General features: G+C 39.6%; 1 protein-coding gene across 1 annotated transcript; it reads right to left on the bottom strand.

The window, feature by feature from the left end:
* Positions 1-1,525: 1,525 nt before the first annotated feature.
* LOC306645577 (uncharacterized protein) lies at positions 1,526-23,357 on the bottom strand (the record flags this gene model as incomplete). The annotated part of the gene is given in 6 exon segments (XM_079113484.1): positions 1,526-2,487; positions 2,490-2,529; positions 8,614-8,667; positions 9,016-9,128; positions 22,423-22,435; positions 22,437-23,357. Coding segments are annotated over 6 exon segments (2,103 nt in total).
* Between the last annotated feature and the right edge of the window lie 915 nt (positions 23,358-24,272).

The following is a 24,272-nucleotide window of genomic DNA, read 5'->3' as shown; positions in this document are numbered from 1 at the left end:
AGTGACACAAACCCCTTAATAAAATATTGTCAAACTGAAAATCAGACAAGAAAAAGATGTCCACTATGTCCTGGTGAAGGGAACAATGCCAAGCACTTGAACTCCAAGTACGTGTAATTTGGAGTTATTATACTGCCATGTACATCTAAAAACAACAAACTAAAAAACAGCAAAGCATCAAGAGGGAAAATAATAAGAACTCTCATACTCTGAAGACAGATTTAAATTCACATAGCATTTTTTAAAATAGACTGTTTTTAGAGCAGTAGTAGGTTTACTGGAAAAAAATTGTGCCAAAGATATCTCTGTAGTCCTTTTCCCCACCTGCCTGTGGTTTCCCCTAGAGACATTTTGCATTGTTATTGTATAGTTGTTACAATTGAACTAATGTTAATACATTATTATTAATGGAAGTCCATAGTTTACATTTGGGTTCATGATTGTGCCGAATAGTTATATTTTCTTTATATTTCTTTGACAAACGCATAGGCACATTTCAAAAGTTACAGCGTTATACAAATAATTTTTCTATCCTTAAAATCTTGTTCACTCTCCTTATTTGACCTTCTTTTTCCCTCTCCCAAACCTCAAACCTTTAACAACTATTGATTGTTTTCTTACTCTATGCTTTTGTATTTTCTAAGATGTCATATAGGTGGAATCATATTATACATAGCCTTTTCAGACTGGCTTCTTAGTGAAACTCTTTGTAGAAGAATTTGACAGTGATAATTAGACTGGATATATACATGCCCTACAATCCAGTGATCTTTCTCATGGATATACAGCTTGCACAATCTCTTGCACAGATGTACACAAGAATGTGCATTGCTTCATTGTTCATGCTAGAATACTGGTAAAAGACTGGCCACTGAAAATAGAGCAAATAAGTGTGCTGGAGTATCACAGTAGAAAATGAAAATATACAGATAACTATCACATGGACAATAGAAAACAACAAATGCAAAAGGTAGCAGAGAAATACAGTATCATTTCTTTCATACACAATTCTAGAGAAGGCACAATTGAGGAATCACTGCAGAAGAGTTAAAATTCAAATTCAAGTAAGAGATTATTTAAAACATTTATGGCACGGGGTACCATCAATGGAAAGAAGATACAGCTGAGGAGAGAATGAAAGAGCTCCAAATATTGCTAGTTTTATATCATTTAAACCTAGAATTGGTTCAATGGATATTTCTTTAAAAATTATTATCTTAAGGTAGTCATATGTTACATGTACTTGGACACATACACACATATGTGCACAATGCAACATTATGCATCCACATATATATTTCAACTGTATATATTTATACTCTTTTGTTTGTGTATCTTAATCTTTTTGTAAAGACAAAAATAAAATTTACAATAAAATGGAAAAAATATCACCCAGGTTTTAAAACTATGTTCCTGAGATTTATGGGCACCAGGAATTTTCATTATCAAGACTCACTAAAAGCACCAATTAAGAGAGGAAAGGATAAACCTGCAGAATTGAGGTCTCATTTCCAGTTATGTCCCATCATGCTGAAAAGGCTCCTCTCCTGAGGATGTTTCCCAGAGCTCCTTTCATATCCCGATTCCTCAGACTGTAGATGAAGGGATTCAGCATGGGGGTGACCACAGTGCATAACACAGACATAATGATGTCCTTGTCATTAGAATTATTGGATGAAGGGACAAAGTAGAGTGCAATAATTGCTCCATAGTACAGAGAAACCACAGAGAGGTGGGAGCCACATGTGGACAAGGCTTTGCAGATGCCCTTGATAGAGGGTCTTCTCAGGATGGTGGCCCCAATGAGGCCATAAGAGACCAGAATGCACATGAATGGCAGGGTAATGACCACTGAACCTACAGTGAGGATGACCAGCTGATTGATGGTGGTGTCTGAGCTGGACAGCTTAAGTAAGGCAGAGAGGTCACAGAAGAAGTGGTGAAGAGTGTTGCCTCTGAGGAAAGACAGCCGGGCTAAGAGGAGGGTGTACACTAGGGCAATAGCAGAGGACAAGACCCAGGACACCACCACTAGCAGAAAACAGAGGCTCTGTCTCATCATTTTGGTGTAGTACAGGGGGTGACAGATGGCCACATACCTGTCATAGGCCATGGAGGTCAGAAGAAAGTTGTCAAGATCCCCAAACAATAAGAAAAAATATGCCTGACAAATGCACCCAGCATATGAGATGGACTGAGTCTGCATCAGCATGTTCATGAGCATCTTTGGAGCTGTGACTGAGGAGAAGCAGATGTCAGTGAGGGCCAAGTGGCTGAGGAAGAAGTACATGGGGGTATGGAGGCGAGAGTCCAGCCTGATGAGCAGGATGATGAGCAGGTTCCCCAGCAGCGTGGTCAGGTACATGGCCAGGAACAGGGCGTAGTACACAACTTGCTTCTCTGGCTGGATGGGGAGCCCCAGGAGGAGGAACTCGGACACACTGCTCTGGTTCTCCCTCTTCATGCTCTTCTCTTTTGCTGGAGAGGAAAAATATAGGAAAATGTAAAGAAGGAGAAGTGATTGTGAGTCTTACATAATTAAAGTAAGGTTTTGAGCTAGTCAGTATGTGTATTTTAACTGGACTATCTCAAACTTTTGCTACCCCAATGCCCTCGGGATGGTCTGGACAAACTATGTTTGGTGTCCACCTAGGAACAAACACAGCATCTTTTGGAGAAACCATGAAACATGAATAATCATCAGATGAGACCAGGTGCCAACTTGAGAAACCCAGAAGTTATAATGCAAATCTGAGATTAGGGTAATTACAATTTTGATAGAATATCCTAGTACGTGAGACTAGGGTGCTTTGAAGAAGGTCCTTATGTGTTCTTCAAAAGGAGTCCTGGATATACAAGCCTGTGAAATGAAGATTGAAATGTGGGCAGTCCAGTTAGGTGTTTGGGGAGGACAGGACCAGGGCACAGGAGGGACAGAGAAACTGAAGAGCACTGTCATTCTGGGAAGCACAGAGAGTTGGAGAATTATTGAGGAGCCTGAGTATGTAAGACCTTTATAACATGATAGAAAGTTTCAGTGCTTTTCTCGAGGCAAAAGTACACCCAAGAAAAGGCTGGAGTATACATGTGACAAAGTTTTAAGTAACTTGCTGTCTACTGGGTAGAGGAGCATATTCTGAAGGGCAAGAGAGTCAGCAGGAATCTGGATAGGAGGTTATGCAGCTGATTAGATACAAAATAACACCTGCTTATCTGGGTTGTGGCAGAGGAGGTGAATAAACTTACAGAGATTTGGTATAAAATTTGGAATAAATCCCAAAAATCTTGATGGAGATAAAGATAAACATGGTTTTCTCATATCTTCTCAAAATTAGACATAGAATACATTTGAGAAAATAATTAAACATGGAGATTTGGTTTTTTTCCATCCTCTCAAAATTCAGACAGATTCTCAGTACAATGTGAATTTCTTTACATATTGTTGTTTATCATAGTGTAAGGTGAGTGTGGTAGAATCAAGGGATCAGTAGCATATGCCAGACACAAACACGCACACACACACAAACACAATCAAAATTTTAATATAAATTCTACTTCAGCTCTAACTAGGTTTCTTAGATGATAAGCACAGTTACCTTCAGCTAGGAACCATGAGAAGTTCTTCCATTTCTCACTAGCAGGCTCAAAATATGGTGAAACCAGTGGTTAAACTCTAGTGGTCTCAGAGTTCCACTTTGTTCACAAATCCTAAGTAATCAGAGTGAATTCTAAATTGATAAACCATGGAAATGCCCTGGGGTCAATCACACTATCCCCAGGTCCACTAAAGACAAACAGGATATAATTGCTTCATTGCCTTTGGCTCCCTTAGGGGAAGAACGACTTGTTGAAGCAGGCCTAAGAGAGTTCACCCTTGGAGGAATCATGATGGTAACCATTAGGAACTTGGTGATCCACAAAGCTGCTTGCCTTCTGTTTACATTGCAAAATATGCCTCAGAATCCATAATGAACCAAGTTTGAACTTGAGTCTGATAACAATGTTGTTTGCTTCTGATGGCATGCTAAATCAAGAACTCTAGAAACACTCCAATCCCATCACTGTCTGAAGAAGAGAGTCAGGAGCTTATGACTCACCATTGTTCCTGGACCCAGGGAATGCAGCACAGTTTCTATAAATCTCACTCTCTTGCCCAAAAGCTGTGCTGTCTGCATTCTCCTGATGCAAGTTACTCACAAAATCATAAAATAGCTATTCAATGTATGATTTCCACTCAACCCTTTACAAAAATGATTCTAAATCCACTGCATGCATCTTCACCTCCATTTCTTCATTGCTTCAAAAACAATGAGCATCATGTGCTCATTATCCAAGGTGAAGATGTATGAATATTTGTTATTAATTGGTTCAACTTTAAGAGGACAAATCAACAAGCAAATTAGTTCAGCTTATGTTAGAAATAAACCTTTACATGGAACTACTATTTGAATGAAGAAATTCTGTAAGTTATTTAGACCTCTGAAATGGTTCTGGGTCCTATGGGTCATGGCTGAGCATCTGTTGCCTGGATCATAATGTTCCAGGTGACCTGTTTCCTGTAAGTCAAGGGGTGACTTCCTTCCTTCTCAAACCAGAACTTTATTGTCACCTCCCCCTTTCCCTGCATTCATAAAGATAAGCAAAAAGTCAGTGACTCTGCATAATATCTCATCTGATTCAAAAATGAAGCTCTTTCAATTAACAATTGACATTATTACTTCTCCAGATTCCGTATACCTAGAGGTCTTTCATCTGTATCAGCTTCCGTACCAAGTTTACCCCATCTTTCTCATTCCCATTCCTATCTTACCCCTTTTACAGCTTATTATTTAATAGCAAACTGCACTACCATATGTGTACAGAAAACCTGAAAAGCAGGCAAATAACATTGACAAGGATTTCAGGCAAAAGAACATCAAATGGGGTGATAAGCACTTAAGTAGGTGATCAACCTTGCTGGGTGCAGTGCTTCACAACTATAATCCCAGCAACTCTGGAGACTGTGGAAGGAGGATTAAATGTCTGAGCCTAGCCTGGGCTACATAGCCAGAACGGCCTCAAAATAAAAATTTAAGAAGTCCAGGGACTTAGCTCAATGGTAAAGCACCCCTGTGTTCAATTCCCAGTACGGTCAAAAACTATTGTCAACCTCAATAATAATCAGAAAGTTAAATTAAAACCTTGATAAATTCAACTTATATCAAGAGTTTGAAAAATTAAGTTTGAGGATACTCCGCTGACAACAGTGTATAACTGGAAATATTGATCGCATGTAGTAGAGAATTATTGTAACATGATTTATAGTTTAAAATGTACATTGCCATAGACCATCCAATTGCACTGTCAGTTTTATAAGCAAAAGATGACTTGCATATGTCTAACTAAAGAGGTAAATAAGCAGGTTCTTAGTAACGTTGTTCTTGATAGCAGGTAAAATAATTACAACAAGAAGTTGAGGTATTTTTACATAAAGAATATTATAGACATTTTATCCCTCATAATACACGAATTAAAGAAATTTAATGGGAGGAAAACAAGATATCAATACTATAACAAAACAGAGAAATGAAGATTTATATATTTATGCAATTTTTATCTGAGTGGGTAAGAAAATACCAAACCACTATGTTCCATCTGTTTGGATGTTGGTAAAGATATTTCCATTTGGATTATTTGGGGGCCCTTAAATCTGCATCACCAGTCTGTGTGTTTATTTTTTATTCAAGTAACATGCTGTTGTGGTCACTATAGCTTTGTAATAAGTTTTTAAATCAAGTATTGGGACACCTCCAGCTCTGTTCTTTGAGCTCAGCCTTACATTTACTACTATGAGTATTTTGTAGTTAAATACAAATTTAAGAGTGTTTTTCTATTTACATAAAGAATGCCATTGGTATTTGACTGGAATTGCATTAAATCTGTAGACTATTATTAGTATATAGACATTGTAGTAATATTAATTCTTCTAGTCCATCATAATTGAATGTCAACATTTTGTGGTGTTCCTTTCAAATTCCTTTATCAGTGTTTTATAATTTTTGTTGTAGATTTCATTCACTTCCATGGTTAAATTGATTCCTAGGTACTCTTTCCACATTTTCATAGCTATTGTGAATGGAATTACTTTCTTGGTTTCATTCTCAATAATTTTGTTTGTGGTATACAGAAGAGCGGCTGGTTTGTGCTTGTTGGTTTTGTGTCCTGCAACTTTATTGAATTATTTATCAGTTCTAACAATTTTTTGATGGAATCTGTAAATTTTTGTTCATATAAAATACTATCATATTCAAACAAGGATGATTTTACCTCTTTCTTTCCTATTTAGATGTCCTTTATTTCTTTCTCTTCTCTTACTGCTTTGGCTAAGGCTTCAAACACTGTGTTGGATAGGAGTAATAAACATCCTGATGTTACTTATAATACTAGGTTGATTTCAACCTTTCCATATTCAAAATGGTATAAACTGTGGGTTTGTCATAATTAATTTTTATTGTTCTGTTTTGCATGTAATTTCTTGAGTTTTATCAAAGTGATGTGGAGTTTTATAAAACTTTTATGCATCTGTTGAGATGATAATGATTTTTATGCTTCATTCTGATGATGATAATGCTGGACCCATAGAATAAATTTGTAAGGGTTTCCTCTATTTCAATAGTTGGAATCACTTGAGAAAAATTGATATGATTTCTTAAAATTGTGGTAAAATTCAGCAGTGTAGACATCCAGTGCTGGGCTTTTCTTTATTGAAAGAGTTTTTATTACCAATGTGACCTTATTATGAATTTTTTTATCTGCTCAGGTTTCCTATGTCCTCAGGGTTCAACTTTTGGTAGGTTATATATTGCCAGAACTTTCTGCATTCCTTCTAAGTTTCACAGTTGTTCCATAAGAGCCCCTAGTGATCCTTTGTGTTTCCATGGCATCTGTTGTAATATTTCCTTTTCCATCTCTGATTTTATTTATTTGGGCCATCTCTATTTTTTCTTGATTAGTCTAGTTTAGGATTGGTCAATTTTGGTTATCTTTTCAAAATATGAACTCTTCATTTCATGGTGATATTTTGTAATTTTTATTCTCTACTTCCTTTATTTCAGCACTGATCTTTATTAGGTCTTTCCTTCTAAGTTAGGGTTTGGTTTCTTCTTGCTTTTCTAGCTCCTTGAGTGTTGTTAGTAGGTTGTTTACCTTAAGTCTTTCTTTTTTATATATGTTTTAGTCCATTGTTTGACCACTGTGACCAAAATACTTGACAAGAACAATTTTGGAGGAGAAACGTTTTATTTAACACTCATGGTTTCAGAGGTCTCAGTCCATAGACAAGGGGCTCCATTGCTCTGGGCCTGAGATGAGGTAGAATATGTTAGAATGTGGTGGATGAAGGTGGCTCAGGACATTGCACTCAGGAAGGAAAGAGAGACTAAGCTCAGCTCACCAGGGACAAAATATATGCCCCAAAGGCATGCCCCCCAGCCACAACCTACATCACCCAGTTAACTCATTCAAGTGGATTCATGCACTGATTACATTAAGACTCTCAAAACCCAATGTGTTCACCTCTAAACTTTCTTTCATTTCTCTCACATGAGCTTTTGGTGGAAATCTCATATTTAAACCATAATTCTCTGCCACCAGCTCGTGAAAGCTCACACCCAGCTCAAAATGCAAAATACACATAGTCCATTTCCAAGAGTGTCCATAGCCTTAACAGTTTAAGCATGTCCCAAAAGTCAAACTCCAAAGTCTCCTCTGAGACTCCAGGCAAACTCTTAATGGGAGTCCCTGTAATAATGAAATGCAAGCTACATATACCCAATATACAAAGGAACAGAGTAAATATTTCCAATCCAAAAGAATATATAGGGGCATAAAAAGAAGAAATGGGAGAAAAGAAAGACCAAAATCCAAGTGAGAAAATAAGTTCTGCAGCTCCATGTCCAGTGTCTGGGGTATCTGGCATTGCTCTCTCCAAAGGACTTGGGCAGCTCTGCTCCTATGGCTTACTGGTTGCAGCCCACAGGGCCTCTCTCTTGGCTTGTCTCGGCTCAATTCCTGTAGTTTTTCTCAGTAGATGTCCCACCTTACTGGCATTTCTTAATCTCAGAGGTCTCCAGTGCAGCGTTGCCTTTCTTCTCACATGGCCACGCCTCACCCAATCAAGGCCTGCGGGCAGGAAATCCTACCCTCTGCACTTTGCCTGGCCTTCCAGACTTTCCTTTGAAATCTGAGTGGAAACCTCCCATAGCTGAACTCCTCTCTCCAGCATCCTGCGGTCCTGCAGAATCAGCACCATGTGATTGTCACCAAGGTCTACCGCAATTTCCAGCAGTAATCAAGCCTCCAGGGCTGCGACTGCAGCAGCCCTCTGAGAGTCTGGGTGACTGAGCATGGTGAAACAGCACTCTGGGCCTACTGTGCAAACAGGGTGCCCAGTGGTCTCTCCTCAAAAGCATTTTTACTTTCACACTCTTGAGCCTAAAATGGGTATGGTCTTGCCAATTCCTGAAATGCCCTGAAGCCATTTTTCCTATTGTTTCTTGGTGAACCAATTAGTGTTACCTCAGTGGCTATAATGTTTTTAACAATCGCACATCTCTTAGCCACAATTGTACTTACCGTTTTCTGCCCCAACTGCAAGTTTTTCAAGTCTTTCAGCTTTGCTTTCTGCTCCTGATTATCACAACAAATTTGACTAAAAGACACCAGCAATATCCGTGCCACCGCCACCTTCAAATGTTGTGCTGCCTTGAAATATTCCCTGCCAGTTTAATTAGTCCACTACCTTTCAATGCAGTCTTACAGAGTCTACGGACATGGGGAAAACGAAGACGACTTCTCAGCTAGAGCCTAACGTAAATGGCCTTTAATCCAATTTTCCATGGAGCTCTTTCTCCTCTGAGATCTCACAGCCCAGTCATTACCGTCAGCAGTCCTGTCAGCATTCTGGCGTGCCCAGCTCCCACCAGAATCGCCAGTTAAGCTCTGCTAATAACATTCTAAAGCCTTTCCAACTTCTACTCTGAAGTTTTCGAAATTTATTCCATAAACTCCAGAGAGCGCAGTCTCGTCCCATCGGTGCCTCCATTTCTCAGTCCCGATTTGTGTTTCAGTCCACTTTTTTGCCACTGTGACTGAAAGACAGGACAAGAACTATTAGAGGAGGAAATGATTATCTGGGGACTCATGGATTCAGAGGTCTCAGCCCATAGATAGCTGGCTTGCATTGCTCTGAGCCTGAGGGGAGGCAGAACATCCAGGTGGAAGGGTCTGCTGGAGAAAAGCAGCTCAGGATGTGGCACCCAAGAAGCAGAGAGAGACTAAACTCAGCTCACCAGGCACAAAATACATACCCCAAAGACACCTCAACAACCTGTGTCCTCCAGCCACAACCTCCCTACGTTTACTACCCAGTTAACTCATTCAAGTGGATTAATGCACAGATTAATTTAAGACACTCATAATACTTTAACTTCTAAACTTTTTCTCATTGTCTCACACGTGACCTTCTGGTGGAAGTCTCATAAACCAGAACATGTAGGCATGTACTCACACTTCCCTCTTAGTGCTCTTTTTGCTATATCCCATAGCTTTTAGTGTGCAGGTTTCCATTTTCATTAGTTTCAGGGATTTTTATATATTCCTTTTGATTCTCTAATTTCTTTTTCAGCTGTTTCAGTATTATGATATAGGAAAGTGATTTATGTACATTGATCTCATATCCTGCTGCTTTACCAAATTGGTTTACATATTCTAGAAGACTTCTGGTGATTTGGGGTCTTCAGCAAACAGATAAGCAAACAGATAAGTTGACCTCTTTTCCTATTTGTATCCCTTTAATTTTCTTCTTTTGCATGATTGCTGTGGAAAGAATTTTGAGGGCTTTGTGGAATAAGATCTGTGAAAGTGGGCTTCCTTGTCTTGTTCCTGATTTTAGAGGAAATGCTCCCAGTTGTTCTCCACTCAGTGTGATGTTTACATTGAGTCTGTCATAAATAACCTTTACAATGTTGAGGTAAGTTCTGATACTGGTGATGAGAATCAATCAGGGCCAAGTTCCATTTCCCCAGATGTGAAGATTGAAAACCCAAGAAATGTCAAGGCATGCATAGAAAGAAAGTTTTATTTCAATGATAAAACAATGATAGAGCCAAGCACAGTGGCACATGCCTGTAATACCAGCGGCTCAGGAGGCTGAGGCAGGAGTATTTATTGACATCAGATGCTGCCAGTATTCTGTACCTCCTACACCATTTTACAAACCAGATCACCAGCCTGTGAACATTCTCAGCAGTCATCTGTCTGTTTAATTAGCCTGTGAAATTGGACTACTTAAGAATAGCTCCACCACCATTCTCTCTCTCTCTCTCTCCTTTGCTCTCTCTCTCTTCTCCTCCTCTCTCTCTCTCTCTCTCTCTCTCTCTCTCTCATTCTCTCTCTCTTTCTCTCCCTCACCCTGCAGGCAGACACTCTGCTTGTCCACTTAATAAAATTTCTTGCATGAGTTCCTGCATCCCAAGTGGTTTCTGGGTGCTTTCATTGGTGCCGTGACTCGGATGGGCTCTTCTACCACCACTTAGGAGAGTGGAATTCCATCTGTCGCCCCAGAGCCCTGAGACGCTGGTCTCACCTTCCATTCGCCCAGACACTCTCCTCCACATCCAGACACTGGCTTCAGATTGGCGAATTTTCCCCTCTGTTGACTTAAACACTCCTCTGCTGACATGAGACGCGACCATTGATTGTCTGGCACCCTGGAGGCAGTTGAGGAGTGGGGTTCCCCCAGCCACGACTTTTACAGTTACAGCTGGCCCCCTTAGTTGACCTTATCTGACAGGTGGGTTCCTGAGCTTTATGGAGGAGTTTCTTTCTCAGGGTTGAGGCTCCTCTTTGCTCTTTCTCTCAAAAATCCTGACATAAGTTCCTCAACGCTCTTGGCTTTTCCCCAGCACACACTAATGGTTGGGTGATGACCCCATCACCATGCTGCCTTCTCGTCCCCAGCCAACTAGTCTGTGACCTCAGGATGCCTTGAACACTGACTTGGCTGTATCAGTCTCCACCATGGGATCTGGGTCCTCCATTCTGGTAGATTCACCACTGTGGTGTCTACTATACAATCTTAAACCCCTTCACCTGACCACCAGCCTAAAACTTATCCTTTAGATAATCAATCCAAAATGGCCACATAATGGCATACAACTTCTGTGAGTGAGCAGGCACATGGAAAGGGATTCCTTATATTCAAACTTTCTCTTTCTTGTGCACTTACCCTGATCTTTGCTCTTCCTGCAAACCTGAACACTACCTTTTGACTTCTTCTCCCCCTCTTAATCCCTTTTCCTCCTCCAGCTTTGACTCAGCTAACAAACCACCCCCATACTGGTCCCCTGCAGCAGGGGCCCCTCCAGCCCCTGCTCCTCCATCTCCTTTGCCCAGTTCTGTTTCTGCTTCTATTCCCCTTCCCCACCCACCCAGCCCTCCTACCATGAGGTCCCACGCATATATTCTAACCCCACTACTGGAGGTGGCTGGTGTGGAGGGAGTAATCCTGACCAGCCCAACAGCCAGTGGCATGTCACAGTAAGGATTATGATATAACAGCCCCATTCCTAAATAGTTGCAGGAGGTAATGTTTCATAATTTTCTGCATCCAAACCTGACCTGATTACCAACCAGGAAATATTGTTTAAAAAACCCCAAGCAATTTCCCCTGCCTAGCCTTGCTGAAGCCTACATTGGAATGTAGACTGCAGTAGGCTCAGTGAGGGATCAACCTGAGACTAAAAAAAATGGTGTCTGTTTTAAACTTCTTCTGGGCTGCAACACAGCTCTCTCTCTCTCTCTCTCTCTCTCTCTCTCTCTCTCTCTCTCTCTCTCTTCCTCTGTCTTGCCCTCTTACCCCCTTTTTCTGCCTTTCTCTTTCTTGCTCTCTCATGTTATAATTAAAAGCCATTATCATTTTTTCCTCTAGGACTTGTTTTTTTTTTTTTTTTTTCTTAAATGCTATATTTTTCGAGCTCAATTTTGATCCTACATACCTCGGTTAATGGTTTTTTGATCAGTTCTATTTTTATTTAACTCTAGAGTTATTTTTGAACATTTGTTATATTGTAATGGAGACTCATCTATTTAAAAAAACAAAAAGGTTTTGCTTTTATGCCTTGTCTGATAAATTTGGACTCCTAATATGAGAGTAGCTACCCTTGCTTGTGTATAGCTACCATTTCCATGGTATATCTTTTCCCATCCTTTCACCTTCAGTCTGTGAATGTCTTCATCTATACAGTGAGTCTCTTGCAAATGACATATCATTGAGTCTTGTTTTTTTAATACAATCTACCAATGAATGACTATTAATAGAAGAGTTTAGATTATTTACATTCAATATTATTATAAAGAGATGATTTTATTTCCAGCCTTTTTATTTATAATGTTTAATTTAGACCTTTTCTCCTTAATTATCTATGCTTCTAGTTCAATTCCTTCCTACACTGGTTTTTAATTTTTATTTCTTCATAAAATATTTCATTGAGTATGTTTTATAGAGCAGGCTTTATGGTTATGAATTCTTTTAATTTCTTCTTATCATGGACAGCTTTCATTTCATCTTCAATTCTGAAGGATAATTTTGTTGGGCATAATAATCATGGTTGGCAACCATTTTCTTTCAGAGTTTGGCATCTATTACTCCAAGTCCTCTTGGTTCTTAGGGTCTGGGTTTTGAAATCAAAATTGGTTTACCTCTGAGTATAAACTGTTATTTCTCTCTTATAGTTTTGAAAATTCTATCATTGTTTATATTAGGCAATTTCATTATAATGCATCTTGGAGAACAACTGTTCTGATTCTGTCCATTTGAGTTCTGTACATCCCTTGTACGTGAATTTCTATGTCATTCCTAATATTTGGAAATTTTCTAATATTATTTCATTGAAAAGATTGTGCATTATCTTAATTTGTATTTCAGAGCCTTCATCTACTCAAATATTTCTTAAATTTGGACTCAATGTTATCCCAGATTTTTTTTGGTGCCAGGGTTTGAACCCAGGGGCACTTCACCACTTAACCTCCTCCCCAAGCACCTTTTTAAATTTTTATTTAGATACAAATTCTCACTGAGTTGCTTAGGCTCTCACTAAGATGCCGAGGCTGACTTTGAACATATTGTTCAATATTGCATATTGTTTGTATGGTGTGTTGCTAATATTGATCTCTCACTTCAAGGTGAGGTATTGGAAACCTGCAGGGTCACAATAAATAAATAGGGGGGAAACTGTGATACCTTGGATTTCCACTGCTAGAGGGGAAGATATACAAACAACATGAAAAAACAAGGGAAGAAAGTATCCCAAACAAAATTAGATGCTATATCAATAGAGTCCAATGACAGCATAGCAGAAGAAATGTCAGAAAGGGAGTTCACAATGTACATAATTAAAATGATCTAAGAAGTAAACGATGAGATAAGAGAGCAAATGAAGGCAATGAATGATCGCTCCAATAAACAGTTAAAAGAGTAAATGCAGGAAGCAAAATAATGAGAGATTCTGAAAACAACAACAACAAATTCTTGAAATGAAGAAAACAAGAAATCAAATTAAAAACTCAATAGAAAACATCACCAACAGAATAGACATAACCTCAGACAATGAAGACAAAATATTTAATCTTGAAAACAAAGTTGACCAAACAGAGAGGAGGGTAAGAAATCATGAATGGAATCTACAAGAATTATGGGATATCATGAAAAGACCAAATTTAAGAATTATTGGGATTAAGGAAAGTGAAGCGATACAAACCAAAAGAATGAATAATATATTCAATGAAATAATATCAGAAAATTCCCCAAATCTGAAGAATGAAATAGAAAATAAAATACAAGAGGCTTACAGGACACTAAATGTATAAAATTAAAACAGATCCATACCAAGGTACATTATAATGGAAATATCTAACATACAAAATAAAGATAGAATGTTAAAGACTGCAAGAGAAAAGCATCAAATTACATTCAGGGAGAAACCAATACAGATATTAACAAATTTCTCAGCCCAGACCCTAAAAGCAAGAAAGGCCTAGAACATTTTTCAAGCTCTGAAACAACATGGATGCCAACCAATAATCTTATACCCAGCAAAACTTACTTTCACATTTGAAGACAAAATAAAATCATTCCATGATAAACAAAAGGTAAAAGAATTTACAAATAGAAAGTCTGCACTACAGAACAGTCTCAGCAAAATATTCCAAGAGTCAGGGAGAAGAGGAAGGGTGAGGGGACATACTTTTGCTAGTAGCTCCGTATCTGGAAGGCAGGTTTAGAGTATAACCATAGATCTGTATGCATTTTTGGTAAAGTACTTGTGTTTATTGTACACAAAGTTCATACTTTATTTCACAACATCTAAGCTTTCTAGAAGTCCTGAGGTGACAGTGAATCATAAAAAGTAGAGCTAGTGAATTAGCTAATTTGTAATAACTTTTTGTTATAATTGATAGAAAAGATGCATCTGGGACGTGAAATTGCTTTGTCTCTGGGCAGTGTGTATCAGGACTTGCTCATTAGGCTGGCAGCAGAGGGGTACAGGAGTGCACACAAGGAAAGACGGGAGCAAGTGCTCAAGGATTGACATTCCTATGTGAGTCACTGGTGTGTGCATCTTCTGGCTGTACTATAGGAACACTTTAATTCACTGGGAACGTGCATTCTTGCTAATACTATAGTAGTAGAAATCTGGTAATGAAACAAGCTTGGTGTATCCTGTTGCTTTCTCATTTTAAATTGAGCATTAAGGGAATGCATTATTTTAGTTGTAACACTGCCAATATATCTATCTAGAGGCCTGTTGCCATTTCTGTCTTCAGTGAAATTTTTGCCCCCAAGAAAGGATAACAGATTGAGTTGGTATAGTGTATTCTTGGTTATCAAAAATACTCATGTAGCTTTGGGATTTTGAATTGGTGAATATTCATGATGTGTGGAAAAGCATGATACACACTACAATTTCAATCACACAAAATGGAATATTGTATATGTATACACACGACCTGGAGGGACACGTCCAACTAAGCTGCTTGTGACTGGATGACTTTGTTCTTTGCATGTGTTTTTATTTTTCCTGTAACGCACATATTAACTTTTTAAAAATAAATGCTATTTTAAAAAAGTATTTCATGAGGAAGAAATTTTAAAAAAACAATGTAGGTCAGCAAAGGGAGGAACTTCCCTAGAGGGAAAGCAAATTAAAGGAGAAACCTAGTCAAGTTAAAAAACAAAAAATAAGTCAAAATGACCAGGAATACAAGTCATATCTTAATTATAACCCTGAATATTAATGGCCTAAACTCATCAATCGAAAGACATAGACTGGAAGACTGAATTAAAAAGAAATACCCAACAATATACTGCCTTCAAGGGACTCATCTCATAGAAAAAGATACCCACAGACTAAATGTGAAAGGATGGGGAAAAACACACCACATCCACTGAATCAGTTAAAAAAAAAAGTGAGGGTTTCCATCCTCAGATCAGATGAAACGAACTTCAAGTGAAACTCAGTCAGAAGGGGTAAAGGGCATTTCATACTACTAAGAGAAGCATAAATCAGCAAGACATAACAATCATAAATTTTTATGCCCCAAACAATGACACATCAAACAAATCCTTCTCAATTCAAGGAATGAATAATATGAGGTGACTTTAACACACCTCTCTCACCATTTAGGGGAAAAACTGAAAGTATTTCCCCTCAAAACTGGAACAAGGCAAGGATGCCCTCTTTCACCACTTCTATTCAACACTGTCCTGGAAACACTAGCCACAGCAATTAGACAGGCCAAAGAAATTAAAGGGATACGAATAGGAAAAGAAGAACTCAAACTATCACTATTTGCCAATGACACAATTCTGTATTTAGAGAAGCCAAAAAATATTCCACCAGAAAACTTATACAATTCATAAATTAATTCAATAAAGTAGCAGGATATAAAATCAACACTTATAAATCTAACTCATTTTTATTCATAAGTGATGAACCCTTTGAAAGAGAAATTAGAAAACTACCCATTCACAATAGCCTCAAAAAATAAAATAAAATAAAATAAACTACTTGAGACTCAATCTAACAAAAGAGGTGAAACACCTCTACAATGAGAACTACAGAACACTAAAGAAAGAAATTAAAGAAAATCTTGGAAGATGGAAACATCTTCCATGTTCTTGAATAGGCAGAATTAATATTGTCAAAATAGCCGTATTACCAAAAGCACTATGCAAATTTGATGCAATTCCAATTGAAATCCCAGTGATGTTCCTCATAAAAATAGAGCAAGCAATTCATTTGGCAGAATAAGAGACCTGGAATAGCTAAAGCAATCCTTACCAGGAAGAGTGAAGCAGATGGTATCACAATTCAAGATCTTCAACTATACTACAGAGCAACAGTAACAAAAATGGCATGGTATTACCACCAAAATAGACAGGTAGACCAATGGTACAGAATAGAGGACACAGACACAAACCCACATAAAGTCAGTTATCTCATGCTAGACAAAGGTGCCAAAAACATACAATGGAGAAAAAATAGCCTCTTCAACAAATGGTGCTGGGAAAACTGGAAAACCATATGCAGCAAAATGAAACTAAGCTCCTATCTCTCACATTTTACAAAACTCAACTCAAAATGAATCAAGGACCTAGGAATCAGACCAGAGACCTTGCACCTAACAGAAGAAAAAGTAGGTCCAAAGCTTCACCATGTCAGCTTAACACCAGACTTAACATGACTCCCAAAGCACAATAAATAAAAGCAGGAGTCAACAATTGGAATAGATTCAAACTAGAAAGCTTCTTCTCAGCAAAGGAAATAATCAACAATGTGAAGAGCGAGCCTACAGAGTGGGAGAAAATCTTTTCTATACGTACTTCAGATAGAGCACTATTCTCCTGAATCTGTAAAGAACTCAAAAACTTTACACCAAGAATACAAATAATCCAATCAATAAACAGGCTAAGGAAATAAGCAGAACTTCACAGAAGAAGATCCATAAGCAGTCAACAGATATATGAAAAAAGGTTCAACATCTCTAGTAAGAAGAGAAATGCAAATCGAAACTACCCTGATTTCATCTCACCCCAATTAAAATGTCTATTATCAAGAATACAAGCAACAATAGGTATTGGTGAGGATGTGGGGGAAAAGGCACACTCATACATTGCTGGTGGGGTTGCAAATTGGGGCAGTCACTCTGGAAAGTAGTATGGAGATTCCTTAGAAAAATTGGAATGGAACGACCCTTTCACCCAGCCATCCCACTCCTTGGTTTATACCCAAAGGACTTAAAATCAACATACTACAGTGATGCTGCTACATCAATGTTTAAAGCAGCTTAATTCACAATAGGTAGATTTTGGAACCAACCTAGGTGCCCTTCAACAGATGAATGGATAAAGAAACTGTGTTATATATACACAATGGAATATTATTCAGCCATAAAGAAGATTATTATTATGGCATTTGCAGGTAAATGAATGGAGTTGGAGAATATCAAGCTAAGTGAGATAAGCCAATCCCAAAAAACCAAATGCGAAATGATTTGTCTGATAAGTGAATGATGATACATAATGGGGCAGGGAGGCAAGGGAAGAAAGGAAGAAGGATGGATTGTTTAGAGGAAAATGAGTGATTGGTAGGGGTGGGGGAAGGAAAGATAATAGAATGAGACAAATATCATTACTCTATGTACATGTATGATTATGCAAATGGTATGACTACATTGTGTACAGAGAAATGATAGTTGTACCCCATTTGTGTACAATCAAAAAAAATGTAACTGCTATTACAGTATATGGGGGCTGAAAGGATTAAGACAGAAAGATTGATCAAAGGAGAGAAAAAGAGAAAGGAAAGAAAAGATAGAAAATAATACAAACTAAGGTTAGGAGGAGAAAAAGATGGATGGGCGATTGGAGGCAGTGTCAGATAAGTGTGAGAGGGAGCATATTGAGTAAGAGGGGCAAATATAAACCAGAGCTAGCAAAAAAAAGAGAGATGATTCCAATTAATGCTTTAAATAATTGGAAGAAATATATTCAAATGGGTTGAAGGTACAATGTTGGCTATTAGAGTAACAATCAAGGTTAAAACATGATATATATGATCAAACTTGATATTGTTATTTATTGCAAACCACGCCAAGGTGCTGAAGGTTCTTGTTGGCTCTTGGTTTGAATTTCACTAGGATTTGGGACATTTAGCAGATGTCCCTCCTTCCGTCATTGTGGATCCTCCAGAGGTGCTGGGGCACAGCAGCCACTCCCTAGTTGCTATGCCCTCCCCCCAGCCAGCTTTGGTTTATCAGCTCAGCGGCCTGTGGTGGACAGCTTGGGGGATGTGACGTGTCTGTTGGTTGTTGCTATTGTGTGCAGGAATTCAAGACAGGGCTCTGGGCTGTCACGCTGATTGGCACAGATCACCATGTACCCATTCCCCTCGACAGGATCTTTTTCAGGGTGGCACAGAACCTGGTGGTTGTCATAAGCACAGGTCCCGTGGTTGTGGATTCTTCATGGGTGATCGGCGGTGGAGAAGCATGCCCCCTGACCAGTGCCACTCACGGGGTACTGTCCTTACTGCTGAGAACAGAGACTCAGCTGGTCTGCCTGGGTTCTAGCTTCCACTGCCCCACGTTGTGAATAGTGGCCACTTCTACCCTCTGCTAACTAGACTCAGGCAGCACCCACGGTCCACATGACACCACCAGTTATCAGTGACAAGTTCTGCTTCTTCAAATGTTGAAGTCTGAACATTAAAGAAGCATGCTGAGGCAAGAATATAGAGCAGGTTTTATTTAAAGGTAGTATTACAGATTTCTCCCAGGAGGGAGAAGGGGGCCATGACTGGTATTCTGATATCCCAAGAAGTGAGAACACTTTGCCCCTTTTATAGACTAAAGTTCCTTTGTTCTCCTGCTCTCTCCCCACTTCTCTCTCTCCTTCCTGCCTACTAGACTCAGGAGATGCTGGTGGGGTGGCCAAAAGGTGGGAAGAAGATGGGCAGGAGGAAGGGTCAAATGGAGTGAACCAGGCAGGTAGCAGTCCAGGGGGCATTCATTAACAACTCCCTGTCTGAAACCTTTTGGGAGTGGTAGTATAGGCAGTAATCTTGGTAATCTAAGGGCTCTGGAGACATTGACATTACAATCTCCCAGGGCTGGTCTCCAACTTCCCCCATCCAAGCTGGTCTCCACTTTCTTGATTTGACCCATCACCTATCTATCCTAACTGCCTGTCTTTAATTCTGGCTTCACAAACAGAGCCCAGACACTCACCAGCTGTGGGCACAGGCCAGGCTGGAGTCTATTGCTTTCTGCTGCCTTGGACCTAGGCAAATTTCCACCTTGACCAACTTCCCACTGGTTATGATCACAATGGGGACCTTTCCTTTAAGCTTCCCAGGAACCAGGCAACTGGGGGAAGTGCTGGCCCTCCACCAACAGCTGCTGCAATCCAGGAACTGTGCCCCTGTGCTGCTGGAGTTTCAGACAGCTTCCCTCCAGGACATGACCCACAAATTGCAGCTGCAATCCTGGGGACAGTCCCATGGGCTTCATAGGATTCAGGCAAGTTCCCAGCCAGGCCTTCCACCAGCATCACTGGCAGCAGAAAAAAGAAAACAGCTCTCCTAGTCCCTGCATTCTCTCTGTGTTGGGGGTCTCTCTCGATTCTTAACCCGGTATTTATGACTCCACCTTATTCTTGCTCGTTGCATGAGTACTAGAGATTGGCCAGAGCTGAAAGCACAGGATCTCTCAGATCATTCTAATCATGTGTTTATGCCTGACATACACATAGCCTTCCAGAGCCCTGAAATGTGCAGGAAATGTTTACAGCTCTTATCCCCCATATGTTTCTATCCCCAGACTCTTCCTCTCTGGCAAAACAATCTTGAAAAACAAGAACAACTTCAAAAGCCTCACACTTCCTGATTTCTAAACATGCTACAAAACTGCGGTCATAAAAATGGTGTTACTGGCTTTGAGGATAAATATGTAGATCAATCTACTGGTCATATACATGTGTATCCAGTTGATTTTCAAATTGGTTGTGAAGACCATTCAATGGAGAAAGAGTAGTTTCTTCAACAAAGGGTGCTTATACAACTGCATATCCACAGAGAAAAATCAAATCAAATCAAACCTTATTTCACACCACATGTCAATTTAACTCAACATGATTCAAATACTTAAATATAAGGACTGAAATTATAAAACTTTTAGAAGAAAACATGGGAATGAATCTTCTTGCCTTGGGTTTGGTCATGGTTTCTCAAACATGACACACAAAGTACAAACTACTAGAAGAAAAAAATAGATAAATTGAGCTTTATAAAAATTCAAAACTATTTTTACATAAAAGGACAGTATCATGAAAGTGGAAACAATTCACGGAATGGGGGAAAATATTGGCAAATCACGTGTCTTATGCGGACATAGTATCTCGAATATGTAAAATCATGTGTAATCCAACAACAAAAGACAAAGAGACTTCTTTTAGTGGGTAAATGAATGGGCATTATTCCAATGAAAACATCCAACATGGACATAGAAGATACTCAGGGTCATTGTCATTAGGAAAAAGCAAATCAAAATGACAATGAGATACCACTTCATATCTCCTAAAATTAAAATAAAAACAAGATGATGAACCACAGCACAGATGAACCTTGCACACATTATGTGAAAGGAAGCCAGACACAAGGGTCACATATTTTAAAATTCTATTTATATGAAATATCCTGAATAAGCAAACCATAGGGCCAGTAGCAATTCAGTATCTTCTAGGGACTGAGATGATTGCTTAATGTAGTTTTTGGGAATCTGAGAACAAGAGATGGGTGAAGACTGAACATTGGGAACATAGGAAATGCCACCAAATTATACATTTTGAATGGTCAAAACGGTAAATTTTATGTCATGTATAGTATTCCTCAATGAAAAAAATTCTAAACAGAAAGCAAGAAGCAATCTCTACAAAACCCCAGAATTAGTAAAATGAAAATCATATGTGATTAACAGTTAAGAAGAGAGAAATGGGTTAATAAAAAGACCCCTTTGATTAATGGAAATGGAGAGAAAATATGAAGCAAATATCCCAAGTCAAATGCAGGACCACAGAAAAACAAATGCTGCTGTATTATGATTGCATTAAGTATAAATAGTATAGATCGAATCCCCCAAAAAGTAATTGTTGACGTACATAAAAAGAGCAAAGCTCAACTTCACACTGTTTACAATGGACACATCACAAAGAAAAAGACAGAAAAGTTTAAAGTAAAATGATGGAAATGATGGAGAGAGAGGTTGAGGTAGGGCCAGCTCCTCACTACAAGGGCTGTGTGTGCCCCTAAACAATGAATGGATCTTTACAGCATTTGCCAGTTTCCATTCCATGGGGCGATTATTCCCAGGATGGCTGATTTTCTTTTTTTTCTTTTTTCTTTTTTTTCTTTTTTCTTTTTTTTTTTTTTTTTTTTTTTTTTTTTTTTTTTTTTTTTTGGTGCTGGGCTGATTTTAAGCTACCAACACGATGTCCTAACTGTGGGTCTGGAAAAAAGCAGGCACAATCAGCTTAAGCTGCAAACCCGCTTGAGCGCATGAAAGGATCAGTCTACCAGGAGAAGATTGTGTGCTAATGCTACGTGTCCTCGGTAACGTGGCTTTAAATCCACAGAAGCAAAACCTGACAAATCCAAATGAAGAAAAGGACAAATTCACAATCAGAAGGTGCAAGATGTTCCGTGTAAGATTTTTCCCATACCTTATGAGATGAGGAACAAGCACGGAGTAATGAAGGATAAAGGAAATGAAGCAACCCAATTAGCAAACTTGATCTGGCCATGTGTTGAGAACACTGTGGAGACAGGGCTGGAGCTGCACGGTAGAGTGCTCTCCTAGCATCAGTAAAGCCCTAAGTTTGATCACCAGCACTGAAAAAAAAAAAAAGCATTGTGGAGACAGGGCTGGAGCTGCACGGTAGAGTGCTCTCCTAGCATCAGTAAAGCCGTAAGTTTGATCACCAGCACTGAAAAAAAAAAAAAAGCATTGTATATAACAACATCATATGTACTATTTTAAACCTACGTGGAATTGAAAGCTGGGCACTGTGGTTCATCCCTCTAATCCCTGCTACTCTGGAGACTGAGGCAGGAGGATCACAAGTGCAAGGTCTGTCTGAGTAACTCAGTGAGACACTGTCTCAAAATTAAAAAAAAAAAAAAAAGAACTGGGAATGTATCCCTGGTACCGCCCGCCCCCCCCCCCGCCCCCAGCAAAAAAAACTACATGGAATTTTCAATTATAGCAGAATTCTAGGAAATATAACTCACTGTTCTCATGAGTAAAATAAGTGCATTTAGTGACTGTCACTTAAAGACGTTAGCCCTACTGACAAATATTTCTAGGGCCTGTTTTATGTCTCTGTTCCTCAGGTTGTAGATGAAGGGGTTCAACATGGGTGTAAGTATTGTATAAATGATAGAAGAAATAATGTCCTTGTCACTGGAGTTCTGTGATGAAGAGAAAAAGTAAACACCTGCAAGAGTCCCATAGTATAAAGACACCACAGAGAGATGGGAGCCACAGGTAGAAAAAGTTTTAAAGAATCTCTTAGTGGAGGGGACCCTCAGGACAGCGGTCCCTATTCGGATATAAGAGCCCAGGATGCTACTCAGAGGCAGGATGAAAAGCATTCCTCCCTCAGTGAAGATGACCAGCTCATTGAGGGAGATGTCTGAGCAGCTCAGCTTTAGGACGGCAGTAAGGTCACAGAAGAAGTGGGGGATGGTATTGTCAGCACAGAAGGACAGTGGAACCAAGAGGAGGGTGTGCAGCAGGGCATGGACACAGGAGAAGAACCACGAACCAGCTACCAACCAGACACACAGCTCCTCCCTCATGACAGCAGCGTAGTGCAGTGGGTGACAGATGGCCACATACCTGTCATAGGCCATCACCGCAAGGAGGAAATTGTCCAGACAGCCAAAAAGAACAAAAAAGTACATCTGAGAAATGCACCCCTCATAGGGGATGGAGTGTTGCTGGGTCTGCACATCCGCCAGCATTTTGGGAACCGAGATCGATGAAAGGGAGATGTCAGAGAAGGCCAGGTGGCTGAGGAAGAAGTACATGGGGGTGTGGAGGCGAGAGTCCAGCCTGATGAGCAGGATGATGAGCAGGTTCCCCAGCAGTGTGGTCAGGTACATGGCCAGGAACAGGGCGAAGAAGATGCTCCGATCCTCTGGCTGGATGGGGAGCCCCAGGAGGAGGAACTCGGACACACTGCTCTGGTTCTCCCTCCTCATGCTCTTCTGGTCTCTGTTGGGAATTGGAGGAAGTGGGAAATGCCCGTGAACATGACCGTCACATTATTGTAAGGCCTCGTTAGTATGAAAGTTCTTAGTTTTACCTACACTTCTGCTTATTTCTCATACCTACAGGTTCAAAAATCTGTCCGTGCGGGCTCCAAGGACACATCAAACCCTCACTGTTTCAGTCGGATTTTTCATCACCATAACTGAAAAAAAAAAAAAAAACAACAACAAGAACAACTTAGAGAAGGAACAGTTCCTTTTGGCTCATGATTTCAGAGGTTTGGTGCATGGTTGGTGGACTCTGTGGCTCTGGGCCCAGGTGAGGCAGAGCATCATGGAAGAAGGGTGTGGTCGAGGAAAGTAGTTCAGGACATGACAACCAAGAAGCAGAGAGAGAGAGAGAGAGAGAGAAAGAGAAAGAGCCCCACTCACCACAGAGGAAATATAAACCCAAAGGACTCCTCCAGGGACCCACTTCCTCCAGTCACATGCTATCTGCCAGTCACCACCCAGTTAATCCATGTCAATGAGGTACAGCTCTCCCAGGCTAAAGAGCTCACCTCTGAACAGTCCTGTATTACCTCACACATGAGCTTTTGGGGGGTATTCACATCTGAACTATAACACTCACATTAACCAATTTCTTCCCAAAGAAATAAAAGGTTGGTAATTCAGCAGGTATTTATTTACAGACAGTCCTGTCCCAGTCACTACACCCATGTCAGACATGAGCACTCAGTAGTGAGCAAGAAGTGCAAAGTCTCTGTGTAGAAGTTTGCACGTTTATATAAAGCCAAATTAAAACCTTAGTGATTTATTCTGATCAGAATTAAAATGCACATCAAGAAACGGGTACCAGTCATTCTTTTTGGTTTTCCTATTTTGTTTTATAAGTTGCTGATCATT

The sequence above is a fragment of the Sciurus vulgaris genome, assembly GCF_902686455.1.
Source record: "Sciurus vulgaris genome assembly, chromosome: 15".
NCBI lineage: Eukaryota > Metazoa > Chordata > Mammalia > Rodentia > Sciuridae > Sciurus > Sciurus vulgaris.
The sequence above is the reverse complement of the archived record's forward strand: the minus strand, read 5'-3'. Positions and strand labels throughout refer to the sequence as shown.